The sequence below is a fragment of the Euprymna scolopes genome, chromosome 3 (genome assembly GCF_053919585.1).
Source record: "Euprymna scolopes isolate OS-2025 chromosome 3, ASM5391958v1, whole genome shotgun sequence".
NCBI classification, from domain to species: domain Eukaryota; kingdom Metazoa; phylum Mollusca; class Cephalopoda; order Sepiida; family Sepiolidae; genus Euprymna; species Euprymna scolopes.
Window position 1 is genome coordinate 195,555,518 of NC_136484.1, and position 24,574 is coordinate 195,580,091.

The following is a 24,574-nucleotide window of genomic DNA, read 5'->3' on the forward strand; positions in this document are numbered from 1 at the left end:
GCCCATGTATGGAGTATTGGTGTCATATTTGGGCTGGTGCATCTGCTACTAGTTTCTCGCTCCTAGACAAGGTTCAAAAGAGAGTCGCCAATCTGATAGGTCCTGAACTGTCATCTAAACATCAGCCCCTGTCCCATCGACGAAATGTTGCATTCCTCTGCCTTTTCTACAAGTACTTTAACAGTGAATGCTCTGACAAACTGCAAGCACTTGTGCCCCCTCGACGTAAATACCCCCGACAAACCCGACAGGCAGCTAAATCCCACCCTTTCAAAGTAGAGATCTCTAGATGTAAGAGAGCCTTCTACTCCAGTAGTTTCTTCCCCAGGACAGCTAGACTTTGGAATTCCCTGTCGGGTCCCTGTTTCCCCAACTGTACTGACATGCAGAAGGTCAAGTGCAACGTGAACCGACATCTTGCTTCCCAACTCCCTACACAGTACCCCTGATGCCTATGTCCCTGAGTGGCTATATGCCTCGTTTGGGGTGAAAATGTAATAAAAAAAATAATAATAAAAAAGAAAATACTTTGCAGTTTACTTCGCTTGTGATTGTCTAATTTATTTACAAAAACGTTAGATTTTTTGTGCCGTTCATAATTTAGATCTCATTGATTGAGAAAAGATTTTTAAAATTAAAAATAAATAAATAAATAAAATAAATAAATAAATAAATAAATAAATAAAACAAAAACGGCATTCAAAAATTGGATTTTATTATTTTTTAATTTTTTTTTTTAGAAACGTTTGTTTGAAATGTTACCAAATTTAGTAATTTTAAAAATTGATAAATAGTTTGTAGTTAATCCCAAAGTGCTCAATACTCTAAAGCAGAGGTTTTCATCCAAGGGTAAATTTATCTCTAGATTAAAATGTTTAAATTTTATAGTCGAGGGTGATTAATTGAAGTACCTGATAATTTTAAAATATTTTTTTTTTCATATTTTGTTATGTTTAAGAAATGCAATACAAATTAACTTCCTAAGTTATTATTCGATTTTCTTTATTTTTGTAATATGAATGTATAATATTTTTTTTATACAAAACGTAAAGTTCTAAAATATCAAGCGGTTCTTTTTGACCTTCTTCTTGTATTCACTCAGTTTATGGTCATAAACATTTTGTATGGAAGTAGCGGTTAAATGGAGAAATACATAAAGGGTCAATGATGGAGGAAAGACAGCTGCTCTAAAGAGTATATCAGAAAAGCTTATATCGATATTAAGGTTGCTTGAAGGTCATCTCTTTTTTTCGTTAAAAAAAAAAAAAAAAGAAAAGTAAACGCAATTCCATTTTTATAATGAAGGGGAGGTAATTAAGAAAAAACAATTGTAATGTATGAAGTAGTCTCCCTTGTACTGAAAATTCCATTTTAAGCCGATTTAAATAATAGACAAGACAAAAAATAAAACAAAACAAAAGAAGCAAAAAAAAAAAAAAAAAAAAAGCAACCAAAACAAAAAACAAACTATAAGAATATTTGGTTATCTTTAAGATCAGCCCCCCCCCCCGTGTTGACAAAGGGTTTGTACAATTTTCACCGTCCAGTCGACAGCACCACACAAAGCCTTTGCCAATACGAGGATGCTGAACTTGAAAATGACTGAATATGTGCATAAATTTATGAATCTTTTAAAAGAAATAATTTGGAAAATGATAAAACTTTTAAAAACACATCACGAAATAAATATTTCTTAATGACACAATTTATTAAAAATATATAAAAACTTGTCAGAATTTGATTCAACACTTTCTCACATTCGAAATTGATGGTTAAGAATAGGATAAACATTTTTAGTTATTGCGACCAACGACACCCATTTTCCTCTCAATTTTGAATGACCTTGTGCCTAATTTGTTTAAAATGTAAATTTTTCATAACTTCTGCAAATAAGTATTTAAAAGTGTAGTATCTGTTCTGGTCTTGGTTAAGAAAAAGATCCTTCTTGACTGAGGCAATTTTCATGTTTATCCTATTTAGAATGACTATTTTGGGGAGCTTAATATTCTCAATTTATTTAAAAACGAGTCTTTCTAGAAGATATTAGCTCCTAAAGAAGAAAGCATTTTTTCATGATTGATTTTATCTGCTTTTTGTAGTCATGACAAACCGAATTAGCTCACCGTGTGAAATTGAGCAATATTTTATATTTGATCTGCCACTATTAAGATGTTTAATTTATTACTTTTTTCTAAAATAAAAACAAAACAAAATATACCAAAAGCTAAAAGGTAGAAATGCAGAATCTTTTATTTTGATCTCTGCATAACATGTTTTTCAAATTGTCTTCTGATGTGAATCAACTACGATATGCTAATTTCAATGTAACATTTGCGCTACTATACCCCCCCCCATAAGGGATCAAAATGACATGTAAATATTGGAATTGTTTCATATATATATATATATATATATATATATATATATATATAATATATATATATATATATATATATATATATATATATATATACTTCAGAATAAAATTATCTAACAATCAGCTGGTATGGAAACCTGTGATTATAAGATTTACAAAATATTATTGGAAGTAATATTCTATAAGTATTATCCCACCTAAATAACAATTGCTCGATATACAAAATAGAACAAATAAATCATATTTTAGTGATTGAATAAATTTAAAAAGTCTTTGAAGTGAAAAGTTTGAGTTTCATATCAAAGATTTTTATTTTTCTAGTAAGACAAAGAATACATTAAAAAATTTATTTCCTTATCCTATAGGGTTTCGATGTCTACCATCTCTTCAGAGGAGAAAATATTAGCAAATAGATATAATGGTGTACATCCTATTAGCTAAAGTCAGTGAAAAGACATGGAAAATCATAATTAAAAGTTGATTAATTAAAAGTCATAGAGTAAGGGAGGTTGAAAAAAAGATATAAAAGTTTACATTCAAAATGCAATTCAAAATAATTCAAAATTGCACGGTAAAATCCCAGTTGACTGTCCTTGAAAACAGTGTGGTAAAAAAAATCCAAACTGTATTTTGGGAAATCCATTTCACAGAGTAAAGATCCGAGTTGGGCATATTTGTGGAGTAATTCTTCTTTATGGGTGAAAGAGTTTTTTAATATGTCTGGTGGAACCTATAGTATTACTGGAGTAAAGAAGGTGGGCTCTCTCTACCGTGCTCAAAAGTTACACCTGAAAGTATCCTGTACATCTACAAGGCCACCATTCTCTCATGAATGGAGTATTGTTGTCACATCTGGGTTAGTACATCTGCTGCTAGTCACTCTCTCCTGGACAGGGTGCAAAAGAGATAGGTCCTAAACTGTCATCTAAGCTTCAACCTCTGTCCCATCTACGAAATGTTGCATCCCTCTGCCTGTTCTACAAATATTTTAATGGTGAATGCTCCAATGAACTACAAGCCCTTGTCCCCCCCGTCCTGACGTAATTACAACCGACAAATCCAACAAGCAGCAAAATCCCACCCCTTCACAGTAGAGATCCCTAGATGCAAGAAAGTCTTCTACTCTAATAGTTTTTTCCCCAAAACTGCTAGACTTTAGAACCCTCTTCTGGGCTTCTGCTTCTCCGACTGTACTGACATGTAGAAGTTCAAGTGTAATGTGAATAGACACCTTGCTGCTCAACTCCCTACATAGTATCGTTGCAACTTATGTCCCTAATAGTAACCGCCTACATCAAAGTGGCACTGTGCCTTATTTGGGATGAAAAAAAAAAAAAAAAAAAAAAAATATATATATATATATATATATATATATAATAGTGCATTTAGGCAGCATTTTTTCATTTAAGCAAACGCTATTAAAGATAACAGAGAGCTTCTGCTTAATTATATTTTTATTTTATCGATTTTTCTTATCAACGTTTTTGTGTTGAATCAAATATTGCTATTATATGTCCCAAATATATTACAAACGTTTTCGCCTCATTTCAAGCAATTGTATGAAAATCAATGCGGAAGAGCATGAAGGCTCTTGAAAGCGTTGCCAAGGTTGCTGTAAAGAAAGTAGGCTCTCTCTACCATGCTTGAAAGCTACTTACGCCTGAAATTATCCTGTACATTTATAAGGCCACCATTTGCCTATGTATGGAGTGTTGTTGTCATATTTGAGCAGGTGCATCTGCTACTAGTCTCTCACTATTGGACAGGGTTCAAAAGAGAGTCGCAAACCTGTTAGCTCCTGAAATGTCATCTAGGCTTCAGCCTCTGTCTCATCAACAAAATGTTGCATCCCTCTGTCTCTTCTACAAGTATTTTAATGGTGAATGCTCTGACGAACTATAAGTATTTGTATCTCCTCAACGTAAATACCCCCAACAAACCCGACAAGCAACTAAATCCCACCCCTTCACAGTAGAGATCCCTAGGTATAAGAAAGCCTTCTACTTCAATAGTTTCTTCCCCAGAATTGCTAAACTTTGGAACTCCTTTTTGGCATTCTGCTTTCCCAACTGTACTGACATGCAGAAGTTCAAGTGTAATGTGAACAGACATCTTGCTACTTATCTCCTTTCATAATACCCCTGCAACTTATGTCTCTGATAGTAGCCCTCTTCAAAGTGGCACTGTGTCTTGTTTGGGGTGAAAATTGAATTAAAAAAAAATGTAAAGAGTTAAAAAATACTACTTCAAGATCAAATGCTAGCAATAAGTGTTAGATGAATTCTGACCCAGAAAACAGCAATTCTTTCCCCTTCCTCAGAAAGATATCAGAAAAAAACACAAGATTGAATGCGCAAGATGGATTTACTTATCAATCTTATCTGGACAAAATGTGTGACGTGACTATAAGTAAATCGATAATTATTCTGAATGATTTGGCTTTCATAAACGAAGTCACTATGCACCCGGTGGGGAGTCGAATTCACGATTATGAAAAACTTTTCAAACTAGTGTCGTTACAACTGGTTAATGTTAAAATGTTAGCTAGAAATTAAAATGGAAGATTTATATTCATGTTGCGTTTTGATTGGCTGAGATGGGTCACGTGTTAGAGAGGACAAAGGTTAATAGGGGAGGAGAGAGTTGACAGCTTTTAGTAGTGAGACAGAAGTCTTCAAGTAGGTCTAGATTAGATAGAACCTATAATTTAATTGTCTGAGCAAGGAAATTATAAAGTACATAGTAATTTGAAATTGTCGGCTTTCTTTGTGAGTCAATTACCAAGAAGAGGATGAAATCCAATATGGCGACTCTAATGACACGTAAAGGTCATTAAAGATTGGCATTAGAAGATAGGGGCGTTTTTTTTACTATATCGACCAGAACATAAAATAAAAAGCAACAAAAAACAAAACAAAAACAAAAAAAAAAAAAAACAACAACATAAAAACACAAACAAAAAACAAATATACAACGAATAGATGTTACCAAAGACAAGATTACTCTTCTATTAACCTGGATAATTTTGCTTTTACCTTTTAACTTATTTTAAAGCGTTTTTTTAGTTTAATAAAAAGTATATAGAAGTTCGTTAAGTTAGAATTTAAAAAATGATAGCTATCATTATGTGGCATGTGGAGTCTCAATAATCGCTTAAAAATCGAAAATTAAGCAAAATACTGGTAATAAAATATACTGTTCGGTTGAACATTTGTATATGAGATGGTGTGGTTTTGTATGAGATGCTTAAGTTTATGAAATGCTGTTTAGGTTTTTAGAGTATGTAGAAGATCTTAGGACTGAAAATTTTCTTGTGCTGTGATTGGTTGAAACAAACTGATGATTTGAGGTTTTGATCCAGAATCAATACATAAAACAACATTCGTTGCTGCTGCTACTCTGAAAAGGCATGCTTCTTTTTTGTTATCTTTGCTATGTTTAAGAAAAAGGTAAAGTTGTCATTTCAATCTGCAAATAACATTGAATGAATCTATACATCTATAAAAGTAAAAATGTGTGTGTGTGTGTGTGTGTGTGTGTGTGTGTGCACTTCCCTACCAAATAACTCTGGAAATTTTCGATCTAAAGACTCGAGATTTGGCATAAGGGGTATTGAGATTTGGGAAAGTATTTTTAATCGGTTTTCGGCCAGAAATTTGGCTGTTAACGGGTCAAAGTTCAACTCTACCAAACTCCTCCGCCAATTTTGTGTCTAAACACTTGAAATTTTAGATATAGTTTATTTGGACATGAATCTAACTTTATAATTTGATTTGAGCCCAAAACAATAAATGTTAAGGGGGTCATAATTGGGGTCAAAGTTTTAAAAAAATTGACCTCTACAGCTGCTACCAAATTACTCAGCCAATTTTTGGTCTAAACATTTATTTTGCATAAAGTATCTTCAGACATAGGGAAAGCTTTTTAATCGTATTTTTTTGCTGAAAATTTGGCTTCCAAGAGGTCAAAGTTCAAAAGATTTTACCTTTGCGGTCTCTAGCCAACTATTCAGCCAATTTCTGGTTTAAACATTTGAAATTTTACATAAAGGGTATTGCAGCATGCAGCAAGCTTTTTCATCATTTTTTAGACAAAAATTTGACTGGCAAGCGGTCAAACTTTACAGAGTTGACCTTTGCAAACTCTACCAAACTCCTCCACCAATTTTGGGTCTAAACACTTTTAATTTTAGATTAGTTTTTTTTTTTTTACATGAAGGTCACCACTTATCAAGGCTCAGAAGCCACTCGGGGATAAGGGTTATTTTGTGTAGAGTAATCAATGGGATAGTGTTGCGGTATTCATTATTATTGGAGATTTGATAAATTGTCATTAAGCTTTGTTCATGGAATCCGCGTTTTGATTTAGGCACAGATATAGAGTGGGGGAAATTTTCCACAGTGGATTCAGCTAGACGGGTGTTTTTCGTGAAAGATTGGCGAGGGGGGACCAGAGATTGGAGTTCAGACGAGCACTTACCATGGAAATAACGATAAAACAAGGATAGGCTCGCAACATCTCTTCTGTGGGAGAGAGGTTGCAAGGTAGAGAAAAGGGCATCCCCCACTAAACCACGAAGTCTATTTTGTACTCTGTCAAGGCAGGATAGGCTGTTTTTAGCAGCTCCTGCCCAGATATGGCAACAGTATTCCATCCTTGGACGTACCTGGCTTTTATATAGATAGAGAATTGCATCAGAAGTGAGATATCTTCTGGAGTGGTAGAAGGATCCCACCATCTTTCCAGCGACCTTGGCAACAGACTTGATGTACGTGTTCCATTTCAGATCAGGAGTAAAGGTCAAACCCAGAAGCTTGTCAAAACACGGGGCCTCACCCAGACGAGAGCCATCCATCACAATTGATGCCAGATGGGGATCAGAGTGTTGATGATGTAACTCTGTAACGATAGAGGGCAAATATAAATGCGGTGGTATAAGCAAGTGCAACCCGGAAGCACATATAAGATAAATTAGGGTCTTCTCTGGAGATGTCCCTACCACACGGAAAATCATCTTTAATGTAGACACATATTCCATGTCCATGGCGATCTTGGGGGTCAGATTTAGATGTTAAGTTAGAGTATTTATTAATTATGAACTCATCTAGGGAAGTGTCAGTTTCGCTTAGGAACAATATGTCCGGTTTCGTCTCCTACAATTCGGTTTCAACCTCTAGAAGGTTGGAACATGGACCCCTGATGTTGGAGAAGGAGACATGGTAGTAGGGGTCTACATTGGAGGATGGGGTTCTAGGTTTATTTGTGTATTTTTTCTGGAGATATTTCATGTTGAGTTTTTGGGATTTGTGGAACTGGTCGACAGACTTGGTTAGAGCAGGGCAGAGAGGGAAAGTAAGAGAGAAAAAGACAAGAATTTTTTTTTTTGTAGCACATGAAAAGGTAAAGCTGTAACAATTACCCACTAGTATGGCATCGAGAGGCCCCACCAAAAACTACTGCATGGTCCAGAATCCATTCATCAAATGGCAATACAGCAGCCCCGGTACTTTGCACCTGCTGATAGAACAGCCTCTTTAGTGGTTAATCTATCAGGTGGATAATGTCAGCCCAGATGACACATTTACCTCCAGCACCCTTACTAGTGACATGGCTACAAGGATAGACATAGAAACAGAGAATTTCCGACATCTCAGGTTACTGTTCACAAAGTACTACCGACTTGGAAAGCAGCTTTTTCTTCACCCTTTGTCAGAAAAATCACTCATTGGAAATGAGGACTGAGGGACAAATAAGGAGAAGCGAGAGTTACTGGAGCTTCCGATACCATATCCACAGTGCATTGTCTACTCTCCATTAAGAGATTAATAAATTTTGGAATGAATCTTTCTAAAGTATAAAAATAATATTTCTATTCAACTGTAAAACACATTACTGTATGACTGATTCCATGCAGGCTACAACATGGTCGTCTTCAAATCTAATGCCACAAAATACTTATCTTCATATATTATCGATTTTTTTATTTCAAGAAATATTACCTGGGTTTGAAGCGTTGAATATATTTGAAATTAGGAACTATGTATATAAATGAATACATTTGAAAGGCTAAATATTAATAGAAAATCATACCGTTGTCAGACCTCTGGACTCACAGAATTACACGATACAGACCAAGAACAAGAAAAAAATAGACTTTCATTGAGAAGGATGTATATCATTGAAATATCTGAATTTGTTTATATAAAAACAAATGTGTTCTTTTTAGCTTTCCAAACGTATTCATTTATATACGTAATTCTTAATTTGTTTATTTCATTCGAACACACACACATAAATAAATATATATATATATATATATATATATATATATATATATATATATATATATATATGAAATAAAATGGAGGTGGAAGGACCTGGATACTCAACGTTTCGCCCGATCTATGCGGGCTTCTTCAAGAGGGATGGTCATTGACGAGAGAGTCGGAGGATTGGGGCTATATATAATGATGGGGGAGAGCAGCGTGTTTTCCTTATGTAAATTAGATGTCATATACATAAGGAAAACACGCTGCTCTCCCCCATCATTATATATAGCCCCAATCCTCCGACTCTCTCGTCAATGACCATCCCTCTTGAAGAAGCCCGCATAGATCGGGCGAAACGTTGAGTATCCAGGTCCTTCCACCTCCATTTTATTTCATATCGTCGGATTTAATCCAGCTCAACAATCATATATATATATATATATATATATATATATATATATATATATATATATATATATATGTGTGTGTGTGTCATTAAACTACTTGAGGCAGTGATTACATTTGAATAAATAACTTAAAGCTCTCATTTAGATAGCGTATACTATTCTGCAATACTAGATGTATAAATATTTTCATAAAAGATATGCAAGTAGAAACCTTAATTCAATAAGGAATAAAATACAGGAATTATTCAATGACTTTAAACTAAAAATCAATATCAATAGAGATGACAAAAAAATAAACTAACTAGATATCGCTCTTAACTTAAATGACAGTATATATAAAAAAATATAAAAACCTTATCATAAAACAAATAATAAAACATTATAGATCAATAAACTATCTAATTATCTCAAACAAATAAAAGAATGCTTATTTAAAATATATCTAATAGAAACTCCAAACTTTCTGCTAGGAAATAAATATTAAACAAACAAAAAATATAAAAATGTGCTTACTAGAGCGGGATACAGGTAAGTGACTGTAACCCACGTTACTATAGACGTTTTTATCATTTCAAAGACTCCCATAATATTCATCAAGATTTAACGTTTTTTACTCTTATTCATTCCATATACAGTGTAATTCATGTTGACACACTGGTTCTTGTTAGATCACCATAGTTAAGCAATGTTGAGCCTGGTCAGTACCAAAATGGTTGACTAATTAGGAATTCCAGGTGCTGGACTTCTTGCTACTGGGCTCGAACCAATTTAGGATGTGATAGAGGATTGCACAACCCTTGCCTCACAATTACACAAGCAACTTCCCTTTCAGAGGGTATCCATTGTCTTTTAGAACTGAATGGAGGCGATGATGATGTTTATTCATCCTTGACCCAAGACATATTGCCAATTGGACGTCAGGAACCTCTATGTGAGACTATATCTACAGGGACATTCTGTGTAGGGAGTTGAGAAGCGAGACGTCTGCATTACATTTAAGTTTCAACATGTCAGTTGAGTCAAGGAAGCAGGAAACAGGGAGGGAATTCCAAAGTTTAGCAGTTTGAGGGAAGAAACTATTAAAATAAGAAAGCTTTTCAACATCTAGGAACCTTTACAGTGAAGGGGTGGGATTTTGTTGCTTATTAGGTTTGTTGAGATTATTTACATCAAGTAAATTCCATAAGTGATATGAGTTTGCAACTCTTGCATCACAATCACATGAAAGTTTACTCTTGCAGGGTGTATCCATTGTCTCTCTCCATTTATTTAGTATGCATCAGACGATTCTATTGTTGGCATGGGTTTCTCTGATATCTTTCTAGTTAGAATTGTTCCTTGAAAGCATTGGATATTTACAGGAGGAACTACATGAAGGTTGTCAACAACCCCAAGTGAAAATATTTCTGTGGGATGAGATGGATTCAAACTTGTGCAGACTATTAATCATTTAACCATGTATCATTTCCATGCATTCGAATGACGATTTCCTTCATAGTTTGAGTTTTTTGTTTGTATTTCTTGGGATTTGTTGATGTTTTGTCGGCCCAAGAGCCTCACCAGAGTCGAAAGGTGTTAAGATAATAAACAAAGGAATCAAGAAAAAGATGAGAGTTATTAATGACGGACCCAATTTTGAGAAAGGTTTATGAAAAAGATGGAGGTAGAGAAAATGGCTATTGAGTTTTGCATTTTTATGCTAATATTAATTCAAAGCTTGAAGATGCAACAATATATCTCCCCCAATTATATAAATACTGACAAATGTGTATCTGCATGCGAATGTCCATCCCGCCACGCAAATTTTAGAAAGTAAAAACAGCAACAAAAAAATAAACAAAAACAAAACTACCGGACGAAACCATTGCAAACGTTTATGAGGAAAGCAAATAGCAAATCTGACCCCTGCCGTCTGAAATGAATTTGTAAAGAAATCCTTTACTCTATTTCCATGATGAGACATATCATTTTTCTTTCCTTTCTATACTGATTTATAGTTACTTCTGTCTTTTTTAAACTTTCCTTTTTGTTGAGACGTTATTTGATATGAATATTAGTGTAAACACTGGCGAATCATAATTTCTTTAATCATTTTTTTTACATATATTTTATTAATAAATTTTGTAATAGCTGTATTCAACTGATTGTCTGTTTGTCTTTGTTTACTTCTGTCTGTCTGTTTGTCCATCTCTTTCATATACTTTTTTCACTTTTTTGTCTCTTTCTGCAGAGTTCACATTTGCTGATTTCTTGAGTTTTCTCGATTTTGTCGCTAACACAATTTGTTCTGCTCGCATTGTTTTTTTTTTATTTAATTCAAAAAGAGAACATTTATTATTTTTTTAAAACTTTAGAATGGATAAAAATATTTGATAAATGTTCACAAATAGGTTTTTACTTTAATAACAATTTTTTTAATTTCATGTTAACGTTTTGTCAGGTTTCTTTATGTTACAAAATCGAACTAATTTAGATATATGCAGAGGAATAAATCCTTACGACAAATTCATTTAAAGTAAACTAAAAAAACAAACAAACAAAGCCAAAACAAAATATTTTTTAGATCAGTGAACCGTCTTTCTTTTATGCAATCGTGTGTTCGAATTCCACACTAAACAATTGGGTTATAGTCAGCTAACGTACTTCCTAACTTCCAGCATAGTGCTACCGAAAGCGGTGGCAAGGAAAATCAATTCTATCACGTTTATAGTTCTTCAGTATTTTTATTGTGAAGCGATTTATTGAAATAGAATAGAAAAAAAAGACATTATTGAAAAGTAAACAATAAAAAAATGAAACAGATAAAAATAACACATTTTTATTTGCACTTGTAATAAAAAAATGTAAAAGTTTTTTTTATTTTATTTGAAATTTTATAAGAAATACATGTTTCTAAAATTATTAAAAAAATATTTTTTTTAATTTAAAAAATAAAAGTTTTTATTTGAATTTTTATGATAAATATATGCTGATGAAAATATGAAAAATATTGGAAAACGTAATATAAAGATGCATAGGGAAGATATAGGCGTGAAAGAAAAAAAGCGAATGAACTGATTTGCCTTGTCACCGGTTTCGGTAGCGTTACGCCGGAAGCTGACTATAACTGACATTATATATATATATATATATATATATATATATATATATATATATATATATATATATATAGTGTTTCAGTTATTTCCTTACCGTTAATGGTCGCCTGAGGACTGCCTGACACGAGTTTATGTAAAAACGGAACTGAATGAAACTGAAACGAAATAAAACGAAGTAACGAATGAAAGTGTTGTATAATTTTAGTATTCTGAAACGAGCAAAAAATTATCTGAACGAGAGAGAGAGAGAGAGAGAGAGAGAGAGAGAGAGAGAGAGAGAGAGAGAGAGGGGGAGAGAAACATAGATATATAGATCGATAAAGAGAGAGAGAAACAGATAGATAGATAGATAGAGAGAGAGAGTGTGTGTGTGTGTGTGTGTGTGTGTGTGTGTGTGTGTGTGAGAGAGAGAGAGAGAGAGAGAGAGAGAGAGAGAGAGAGAGAGAGAGAGAGAGAGAGAGAGTTGGGAGCAAATAATTTGGCGAGATGTTATGCAGATGACATAATGCTTCTGAATTTTGAATAATTTTTAAAAAATAACTACTCTATCCGACATCGATCATCATCATAAACCTGAATAAACTTTCAAAAAATTAATGAAAAATATTTAATAGATGTTCTTAACTTTTAAATTTGGTTATAAAATTCAAGAAAACTTAAGGAACATTGCACTTCAGCTCATCAGATTATAAGTTAAAAATGGAATATACCTTCAAGATACACTGGCCATTCTTGGCCAACTATTAAATATTTTGTTCTTGTGATGTTAAGCATTTACATAATGTCGGCATTCTTTCCCCACCTTTCTTTCTTATTTCGTTTAACATAAATATTTGAATGTTTTTATTTGTTCAAGTGTTGATTTTATCTTTTAATTTTTTTGAACAATGTCGTCGCTTTTCAAGCACTTTAAATCTTGTCTATTATAAAAAAGATAAAAATACAAAACTTCATTGTTTCCGTTGGAAATCTAATTCAAACGCGGTTTCGACGCGACCGAAATTTCCTTACAACCTTGAATTTTTGAAGCTTAAGCAAGGTGACGGTAAAAACCTTGATATATATATATATATATATATATATATATATATATATATATATATATATATATATATATATATATATATTCATTATGTTGTTACCACTTATCAATGCCAAAAGCCATTTGAGGATAAATGTTAATAAGATGAAATGATTGTCAGCTGAAAGACGAGGAACAATCAATGGTATGGACTTTGATGTTTGATTCATTATGGGATAGTTTATGAGTGTTTGCTGTAATCTGCAGGGAAGCAGTCTTGCGGTAACGTGTGCCCCAGACTGGACACCCTTGCAAAGAAGCTCTGTCCATGGAAATTTTGCCTGACGCTAGGTACATGGAGGAAAAAGAAAGCATTTTTCCGCCGTGAAAGCTAGATGAGTTCTTGCTGTGAATATCTTACAAAGAGAAATCAGACATTGAATCGCAGTTGAGTACGTTCCATGAAGATAATGATAGAGCAGAGAGAGAGAGAGAGAGAGAGAGAGAGAAAGAGAGAGAGAGACTAGCAGTGTCTCTACTGTAGGGAAGGGATCGAATAGAAAAGAAAAGGTCATTTTCCACTAGATTTCAAAGTCGATTTGTAAAGTTGATATGCTGCAAAATGGCGGATCAAAACAATAGTGGACACGCTTTCTAATTAGTAGACACCATTATATGTTATTAGGAATTTCTATAGTAATATTTCCTGGAATCAGTTGCTCACCCATTACTTTAATGTGCGGTATAAAATATATATTAACAAAAATCATAGTCTGGCACAAGGTAACACCAAATAATGATCAGGATAAGTTGCAAGACGACGTTGCTTGCAATGCATCATGGTGTTAGAATTTAGTTGATACAATTTTTAACTTCAATTCGGAAAATTTGATTTCAAGTTTCAGAAATGTAAGCGTTTTCTTCATGCAGACAAATGCTTTGACAATTTGTTCGAACTCTTTCTGAAATTAACCAGTGTTGTCCAACGCATGTGTACAGCGTAATCACGTTGACACACCGGTTCTTGTTAGATTACCGAAGTCAAGCTACGTTGAGCCTAGTCAGTACCAAATGGATGACCAATTTGATAATTTCAGGCGCTGTAGGTAGGAGGACGTCGAGAACTCGCTGCAAGAGTTGCAAAAACCTAACGTCGTCATCTCCCCTAACGAGGATATACATGCGGCTGGGGACCGCTTGTGAATTTCATACTCCGATGGAACTTCTTCTTTTGGAGGAAGCCGGTTAAACCCGCATAGGGTTAGTGCAGTTTCCATTTTTCAACGCAACGATTACCATCCTTTAAATAGTTTGCTATAATTTATTGTCCCGTCAATCTCAGAACGAGGCTATGCCACTTAAACACCCAATATTCTAAAAACAAAACAAAACAAAAACAAACAAAAAAAAACAGCAAAAAAACAAACAAACAAAAACAAAAAAATAACAAACAACAAAAATAAAAAACAAAAAACAAAACAAAGGCAAAAATTAATTATTTGAAATGTGAGTAAAACATTATCGATGATTGTGCAATAAACGTTTTCATGTGTATGGGAGCATTTGTTGAAATGGTTGAATGTTGGTCAAATGTCATAGAATTTTTAATTCTTTGGCCCTTTCACTATAAATAGACATATAAGGCAGTGTAAGGAAGGGATGGGTTGAAGCGGTAATCATCGTTCATCCGAATGTGATCTAATCATATCTATATTATCTCTCTTTCCGATAATATTTCTCAGTACTAGGACATGCTCGAGTCTTTGCGGCATACAATCAAGGTATTGATCCTGGGCATCACCAAATTTCTGCACGCCACTGACATTAGGTTAAGAATGGTGTGAAAAGCGGAAAGCAAAGTATCTGAGAAAAAAGTGCAAGCAAAAAAGGAAAAAAAAGAAAAACAAAAAGAGGAAAGAAAAGTAAGATTATGAATGAACGAAAAAACAAAATATAGAAGAAAGAAAGAAAGAAAGAAAAAATAAAAAAGAAAACGAAGAATCGAAATGAAAATGTAGGGAGAATTATGGAAACAACACCGGTTGTAGATACACCGGTGAGTGTTTTCTCTTGACTTGGTAAGCAGATAGCTGACGAGAGATCCGAGAAAGCACTTCTCCAGTACGTAGGTTCAAACCCATGTGAGATAAAGCATGCAACTCACAGGGTAGAACACACTTATCCTCCCATATTAGATACAAGCGTTGCATTCGTGAAACATATCCATCTCATCAATGATAGAGGTCTGTTGCGGGGAGGCCTGAAGGTGGTTAGCCAACTGACCGTGCAACTAAATATATATCAGACACAAGGACAAGGAATGAAACAACAGGACAAAGAAGAAATGACAAACTCTGGTGGTTTAGTTTAAAGACGAAGATTCGCCTTTTATTTAAACAAACGAAAGGGTGGCAAATGCAAATTTGTTCACTGGGCGATGCTGGTCCGGGATCCGTCGCCGGTGTATTCGGTAAGGGGGATGCTTGTCGGTTCGCCGTAAGCTGGAAATGACGTCGGAGGAATCGGCGTGGTAACTGATGCGGGTGATTGTTTGACTTGGGTCCGACTGAGATGTTACTGATACGTTAGCCTCAGGCTATGAGAGGAACGGACGGACAATTGGCAACACTGAGTTTTTCAGCATCCACTAGGTACGGACGGGCGCTCGGATCGGACTGACACTGAAGGAAGAAGTCAGTATATGAGAGGTACAGACGAACGAATTAGCAACGCTGAGGATTCAGCGTTCATCAAGTACGGACGGACGCTCGGATCGGACTGACACTGAAGGAAGAAGTCAGTGTATGAGAGGTACGGACGGCGAATTGGCAACACTGAGGGTTCAGTGTTCATCAAGTACGGACGGACGCTCGGATCGGACTGACACTGAAGGAAGAAGTCAGTGTATGAGAGGTACGGACGGCGAATTGGCAACACTGAGGGTTCAGTGTTCATCAAGTACGGACGGACGCTCGGATCGGACTGACACTGAAGGAAGAAGTCAGTGTATGAGAGGTACGGACGGCGAATTGGCAACACTGAGGGTTCAGTGTTCATCAAGTACGGACGGACGCTCGGATCGGACTGACACTGAAGGAAGAAGTCAGTGTATGAGAGGTACGGACGGCGAATTGGCAACACTGAGGGTTCAGTGTTCATCAAGTACGGACGGACGCTCGGATCGGACTGACACTGAAGGAAGAAGTCAGTGTATGAAAGGTACAGACGACATGGAGGCCAGAGTCGTGGTGATGATGTGGACTTCTACGGCGTGGAGACCGGAGCCACTGTAGTGGTAGTGGACTTCTACGGCGTGGAGACCGGAGCCACTGTAGTGGTAGTGGACTTCTACGGCGTGGAGACCGGAGCCACTGTAGTGGTAGTGGACTTCTACGGCGTGGAGACCGGAGCCACTGTAGTGGTAGTGGACTGGACTGCTACAGTGGTGAGACTGGAGTCACAGTGATTGCGCGAGCGTCGAACGGTTAGGGAACCGTGAGCAAGTGCGGAGCTTTGCATGAGAACCAAGCCGTTTATTTAGTGTTCTGCCCCGGACCTGGCATTATTTACTGCCAGGCCCTCATTTGGGGTCCAGAGACACTTAGGCATGAAGCCAGTAGGGGGAAAGGGGGGGTCGAGGGTCATTCTAAACTATGCTAGGTCTTTGAAGACTTTATTAAAATTCCTATGCTAAGACACTATTTTTTATATTATCATTCTTACCATGGAGTTTATCTACTTAAAATCTCCCCAGCGTATGGCGTTGGCGTTTTTAACTGAAAGAAATAAATGTTTTTATTCAACAAAACAAAATCATATGTACAAACAAAAAGAAAAGATGATTTTGGAAATAAAATTTTTTTTTTTTCTAAAAATGAGGGATGAGATGATGGGGAGGGGGGCAAACTAAGATACACCCAAAAAGAAAAGCAAAAACAAATTAACAAAATGCCTATGGGGTCGGGTTAGTAATGGATCCCCCCAACCTATTTCTAAATATGGAGCGCCTACTGTCTTTCGGTCCCGAGGGTCGAAAGCAAGCAGGTCGTTCCCTAGTGGGGAGTGGGGGACCTAGGGACGATATTTGAAAATAAATTAGATAGGGATGGGTAACATAAGGACTGGACGGCGTCTTCCAAGATAAATGTACGTATAGGGGCAACAGACCGGGGACAAAACAAAGGGTGGACTGGGCATCTTTTGGAAGCTCTCCTATTGCCGATAAAAATAAATTCAGGGACGGGATCAACTTTCATACTTGCCCTAGTCTAGTATCTAATAAAGAATTTTTCCACTCGTGGTGGTTAGGACCTAACTATCCCTACTCTGTTACTTTGTTTGGGGCTGGGTTCCGTAGAACCTTAGCACCGCCTGACAGATACCACTAGGGTGGGAAAACAAACTTAAACCTAGCGCCTCGTCGGATGCACAAACTAGTGTTGTGCACCCATCTCCTATCAAAGTCCATGCGGTGCAATCTTTTCCAATCGCATCTGATCTTTACTTTAAGTTGATGTTTAAAGCGACCAACCAGATCCCGATCCGAAACAGATTGCTCCTCATGGACAATTTCAAGACGTGAAATCCACGTTACTAATCTAGCTACTGCTAGGATCGCTAGAAACACCAATCGTCTCTCCCCAGTAAACGGCGGATCCATGTTGTCGACGACGTACGCCAAATCAAGTGGCACCAACCGCTCGGGGTCGATGCGAGCCGTTACCCTTCCGACGTACTCCCAGAGCCTCCGAACTCCGCTGCAAAGAAAAAAGGCATGCTCCCTCGTTTCATCTTCGTCTTCCTCGCAGCGGGGGCAGAAAGGAACGTATTCATCCTCTCTGCAGTCTCTGGCTAGTACGCCGAAAAGTGGCAGCGCATTCCGGACTAGCCTCCATGTGATTGAAAACTCTGAATTATTTAGAAAGCTACTGGCTGGCGCCCAATTCCACTGAGAGAGGACCTCCTCCCTCGACATGTGCAGCCGCTCAACCAGCGGATCTTTTGCGGTCCCCACTACTAAATCCCGATACAGTCTCCTCCTAGGCCGTGCAAGGTCACTGGACCCCGGCAATGCCCTAAGGGCGGCTCGGCATTCGGAGAGGAACCGCCGTTCCCCCGCCGGTCTTCTGCGACCTTCGGCGGCAGGGGAGGGTATGAGCTGTGGGAAAGCGTGCTCCACAACTGGTACCCAGTGCAATTCCTCAAGCAGTGTCCGACTTAGGAACGCCAATCTTTCGGCGTGCTTATGACTTAACAAGTCAGGCATTCCCAAGCCTCCATCGCTGAGTTTCTGTGTACAGACCTGTCTACGGACATACGGCTTTCCCCCTTTCCAGAGGAGTCTGAAAAGGAGTCGCTCCAAAGCCTTACAGCGGTCCGCAGGCAGAGGAAGTACTGACAAGTGGTAAAGGATCAACGGAAAGACGTAAGTTTGGCACGCCTCCGCACGACCCTTCAGGGACAAACCCCTGCGAATCCAAGTCCCCACTGACGATTCGACCTTTGTCTGTACCTCCGACCAATTTTTGTCCAGCTGGAGCCCAGGCCCGAACCAGATTCCAAGAATCTTTACCGGGCCATCTGTCCAGCCGAACTCACCTGGAAGCGAGTTTACCCCGGTCCAAGTGCCCAACCGCAGGCCAACGGACTTGCTGCGGTTGACTATGGCCCCTGTAACACGTTCATACTCATCGACCGCCTCTATCACCGCTTTAATATCGATCCTTCGCCCTACATAAACGGTGACGTCATCGGCGTACGCGGAAACCCTGGCAAATCGGCCGCCAGGTAGAGCTATCCCGCGTAGGACTGGTCTCGTCGTCTCGTCCCTTAACTTGCGAAGGAAGGGCTCCAACGCCAGGACATAAAGCAGAGGCGACAGCGGACACCCCTGGCGCACCGACCGAGAGACCCCAAAGGACTCCGACAACCTACCATTTACTTGTACCGCTACCGTGGGGTCACGATACAAAACGGAAATCCACTTGCGGAAGTCCGGACCAAAACCGGCGGTCTCCAAAACAGACTCCAAGAAACCATGGTCGACCCTATCGAAAGCTTTGGACTGATCTAAATTGATCAGCGCGGCTCCTGTGTCGTCTTCTAACCCCTCTATGATCGTGCGCACCAAGTGCAAGTTGTCTTTAATCGTTCTCCCCTTCACAGAACAAGTCTGATCCGGTTCGACCAAATCACCGATGACAACCTGCAGTCGGTTTGCAAGAACGCGGGCCAAAATCTTCAACTCTGTGTTTAGCAGAGTGATGGGCCTGTAATCATCTAAGTCCTCCCCACCATGCCGCTCTTTCTTCTTCAGTAGTGTGACCACTCCTTTGGTTACCTGCCCAGGGATGGATCCCTGGGAAAACCAGTGGTTAAACACACCCGTCAGAAGAGGAACAAACATGGGCGACAGCCTCAAATACAATTCGTAGGGCAGACCATCGAGCCCTGGAGATCTGTTCTGGCCAACCTGCTTCAACGCAGTAATGACTTCACGCTCTGTAACCACCCCATCACAGCTAGCTGCTCGGTCCGCAGTAAGGCGGGGCGAGCCGGCTAAATAGCTGCCAAACTCCTGGCCGCGGAGTCTGGGTAGTTGGGTAAAGCGTTCCTTCAAATGTTGACGAAACCCACTGCAAATCTCTCGAGTCGATACGAGGGTATGTCCTTCCAGGTTTTTCACCTTCCGAATGTACCCGTCCGAACCACGTCTTAAGGCAGCCTTACGCTCAACAGCGTCAACGTTCACGGCTTCGTTAGAGACTCTTTTTAACCTAGCCCTAACTACTTGCCCTTCGTAACGCTCGCTAGCCAAGCGCTGAAGGTCCCCCTTAACTATGTTTATCTCTAGGGGATCCCCACCAGCCACCGCCCGGGTCAATCTATCTTCTAGCTGCCTTTTGGTCCGTGCCCTAGTTAACGCGAGGCGTTGGCTGTATTGGACACAAAAGAGCCTAATGGTAGCCTTAAGTCTAACCCACCAGCTACTCCCGGTAACCGCCCCCACTAACTCCCGCTGAATTAGTGTTGTCAGCTGTTCCCGAAAGTCGTTCATCTCCAACAAGGAGGCGTTCAACTTCCAGTAGCCAGCCAACCTAGGCCTATTACCTAATCTCAAACGGGCCATTACTAATTTATGGTCCGAATGACCTAACCAGTGGAACGTGGGACACGATAAGAAATCTATGTCGCCTCTTCTAATTAACATCCTGTCCAAGTAGGTACTTGGACAGGCGGCCACGCTACTTTGCCACGTCCACATCTCCCTCCCTGGGTGATCCAGACGGAACCTGTCGACAAGATCGCACGAGGCCATCAGGTCAGACAGGCTGCTTTCACACCGATCCGACCCTCTATTCCCCCCGACCTTATCTATCTTGGGGTCCAGGATGGCATTCCAGTCCCCCATTAAAACTACTCGCTCCGGACCCGCCGAAAGGAACACCTCCACCTGCCGAAAAAAGGAAACCCTCTCCCCAGCGATATTGGGCGCGTAAACTGCCAAAATCCGGAACTTACTGCTTTTAACGGCAACATCGACCACGACCAGCCTTCCATGAGCGCACGCGTGAACTACAGTAACCGCCGCACCTAGGGTGCGACTCACTAACACAGAAACCCCACGGCTAAAGGAATTGCCGTATGCTGAATAAACGTCAAAGTCGTTCACCAGCACACTGCAATCCCCGGGCCCAACAAAGTGGGTCTCCTGAATTGTAGCTATATCTACCTCCAGGGCTATGAGATCCCTCAGCACGCGAGCAGCCTTGCTTCGAGATCTCATGCCCCTCGCATTTAAACTAGCTAGGTTCAAGTTTGCCATAATTTCCTTAACTAGAAGTATCCCTCAAAAACGGGTCTAAAGTCCTCGGGTGTTAGAACGCCGAAAGACTGACCGATGCTGCCAGTTAGCAACTCTGTTGTGAACTGACCTCCTCGGACCAGTCCCCCCACGTCTAAGGGAAAGGTTATTTTCAAGGCTCTATAAAGGGATGGGTGAACATAAATGGGGACCCTCCCTTCGCACTTGACTGCTATTTGCATTAAGGACGGGTGCTCCTCATCCACAATCTTCAGCCCCGGAAAAGCCAGTTTCGCTTCGGCAACCATCCTCCATAATGCTTTTACTCTGGCCCCCTTCTCCTTTCTCAGGAACGTGATGAGCATCGGTGCTTCACTGAAGTTGGTTGGCCTCTCCACTTCCTTCCCGTCCACTTCGGTGAGCTTTTCCAGCTTTTGGACGTGCTTCTTCTGGCCTGCGCTGAGGTCCACCGGTCCCTGGCTCACATCCACCTCGCATATCCTCTCCCCGGGTAAGAAAGGCCTCTTCCGTGTTCGTTCAGTCCGGATCGGGGCTACCGGGGTGGTGGTGGTGCTGATCGTCTCTTTGTTCTCTTCTGCTTCCATGTCCTCTGGGGACCCGGCTTCTACGTCTTCGGAAGTTTGGGCTTCAGAGGTCTCCTCGTTGGTAGTAGGAGTAGTAGTGGTAGGGGGAGGGGTATTCTGCTCATCCATGGGGTCTGACGGTTGGGCAGGGTTTTCTTGGTCTTCTTCGTCGTCGTCTTCCTGGTCTTCCTTAACCTTCTTGTTTGTGGCTGCCAGGCTTCTTTTTTCCGTCTTCTTTTCTTCTTCTTCCTCTTCTGATTCGGGGGCCAACTTTCGTTTCACTCCCGACTTCTCTTCCTTTTGTTTCTGGTCTTTTGGCTTTTCCGGGGCCACTGTCTTCTGCTTTCCCTTCTTGGCCACAGTACTCCAGCTCCTTGGTGTCTCCGCTGTTGGTGTGACTGCTTTCTCCGTCACTTTCACCGGGGGCACCGCTGTCGGTGGGGGCACTGGATCCCTCTTCGGGCAGAACTTCGCCATGTGGCCCGGCATCCTACAGCTCCAACAGTGTGGCCTTCTGCCTTCGACGATTATGGACATTGTCCATTTCTCCCATGTCAGTTGGGCGGGGATTGTGTTGAAGCCAGCTCTGTTGACCCTCATCTTGAGCTTATAGTCTCCGGTCATTATATTTTTGGGGCCTCGCGCTGCCGTCACTGCCTCCACGTCCCCATATTGTGATAAGATGGCTCCGACCTGCTCCTCTTCGAAACACCATGGGACTCCCAGAATGGTCACCGTTGTTCGTCTTTTTTCCAGGTATTCTGGCTTACACCGGATCCCCTTCCATATTGTGTCGCTCTTCGATGTTCTGATGGCGTCTTCTTCTGTGGGTAGCAGGACATCCCACATTGCGTAACTTCTACGCACTATATAAGTTGCTGGGATGTTTGTTTCCACCAACAAGCTTATCATTTTTTCCTTGCTCAATCCGGTAAGCCCCTTCTGTTTTTCATCGAAAGTCACCAGGGACACAATTCTTCTTCTGAGGCTTTCGAGCTTCCCTGGGACTGGCTTGATTTCGTTTCCGTCCGTGAGGTGCCGGTACTTTTCCTGGAAGAGTCTTCTGTATGCTTCCGGGCTCTTTTGCTCCTTCGGGCCCCAGGTCTTCTCTGGACTTGTTTGATTTGGTCCCCAGCTGCTTCCTTCTTCCGGACTTTTTCCTGGGCCCGTCTTCTCCGGTCTTGCTTCTGGGCTTTTCCCCGGATTCTGCTTCTTCTCGTGAGTCATAGGTTGCCATGTAGTTGGTTTCTCTAACTCAAGAGAGTTCCATCTCCTCAATGCTGGTTCCCTCTTCTTCGGGCTGTTGTCCGCCGACCTGACCGCTCTGTTCGTTCCTTCTGCGGAAGGGCGCGACTTCCTGATGGGCCTTTGAGGTATGGCCCAGCCTGTCTTGATTGCTCTTTTCTCTTCCCGTGTCCGTGGTTTTCCCCCGACAACTGCCCATGGGTTGAGAAAATCTGTGTCGCTGTCTTCCCTTGGTTCAGCGCCCCCGGGCCTAGAGTCTTTTCCCTCTACTAGGTATACAGGAGGTGATGGTGAATACCCCGCGGCTAGAGACTCTATTTCTACCATGAACGCTGCAGGTGATAGTGGGATTTCACTGGGTGTGGCATCCCCTGACAACGACGACGGCACTGGGATTCCACTGGGCGTGGTCTCCCCCGACAGCGGCACTGTAACGTCACTCGACGGCATTGTGACGTTACCCGTCAACGGCACTGGAACGTCACCGAATGTGACGCTCCCCCTTCTCGGCACTGGGGTGTCACCGGGTGTGACACCCCCCCTTCTCGGCACTGGGGTGTCACCGGGTGTGACACCCCCCCTTCTCGGCACTGGGGTGTCACCGGGTGTGACACCCCCCCTTCTCGGCACTGGGGTGTCACCGGGTGTGACACCCCCCCTTCTCGGCGCTGGGGTGTCACCGGATGTGACACCCCCCCTTCTCGGCACTGGGGTGTCACCGGATGTGACACCCCCCCTTCTCGGCACAACACCAGGGGCGTCCCCCATGGTGTTAGAGGCAGAGGCCTGCCTCTTGATTTGTTGGCCCAGTGCCCTTCCCCGACCCGCCGATTTGGAAGCTAGAGGGCCTTCACCACAAAAGGGTACGTGGGTAACCTCTAGTCCTGCCGGCTGCTTAAGTCGGTTCCAGACACTGAACAATCTGAAAAAAGAATAGAAAACGTGAACAGTTAAAGGAGCTTCGCATGAGAACCAAGCCGTTTATTTAGTGTTCTGCCCCGGACCTGGCATTATCTACTGCCAGGCCCTCATTTGGGGTCCAGAGACACTTAGGCATGAAGCCAGTAGGGGGAAAGGGGGGTCGAGGGTCATTCTAAACTATGCTAGGTCTTTGAAGACTTTATTAAAATCCCTATGCTAAGACACTATTTTTTATATTATCATTCTTACCATGGAGTTTATCTACTTAAAATCTCCCCAGCGTATGGCTTTGGCGTTTTTAACTGAAAGAAATAAATGTTTTTATTCAACAAAACAAAATCATATGTACAAACAAAAAGAAAAGATGATTTTGGAAATAAAATTTTTTTTTTTCTAAAAATGAGGGATGAGATGATGGGGAGGGGGGCAAACTAAGATACACCCAAAAAGAAAAGCAAAAACAAATTAACAAAATGCCTATGGGGTCGGGTTAGTAATGGATCCCCCCAACCTATTTCTAAATATGGAGCGCCTACTGTCTTTCGGTCCCGAGGGTCGAGAGCAAGCAGGTCGTTCCCTAGTGGGGAGTGGGGGACCTAGGGACGATATTTGAAAATAAATTAGATAGGGATGGGTAACATAAGGACTGGACGGCGTCTTCCAAGATAAATGTACGTATAGGGGCAACAGACCGGGGACAAAACAAAGGGTGGACTGGGCATCTTTTGGAAGCTCTCCTATTGCCGATAAAAATAAATTCAGGGACGGGATCAACTTTCATACTTGCCCTAGTCTAGTATCTAATAAAGAATTTTTCCACTCGTGGTGGTTAGGACCTAACTATCCCT

At 40.4% G+C, this 24,574-nt stretch overlaps 1 protein-coding gene across 2 annotated transcripts in view; it reads right to left on the reverse strand.

The window, feature by feature from the left end:
* LOC145260611 (cytochrome c oxidase subunit 6C-like) overlaps nt 1-24,574 on the reverse strand; it is a 143,724-nt gene that overhangs the window by 36,582 nt on the left and 82,568 nt on the right. The window contains exon 2 of one of the 2 annotated variants that reach the window (XM_080118912.1): nt 12,246-12,306. In XM_080118912.1, the coding sequence (XP_079975038.1) occupies nt 12,246-12,306 (61 nt within the window). Of the gene's footprint in view, nt 1-1,081; nt 1,199-12,245; nt 12,307-24,574 lie in introns of those variants that run through there. The other variant, XM_080118923.1, reaches the window with a different exon arrangement.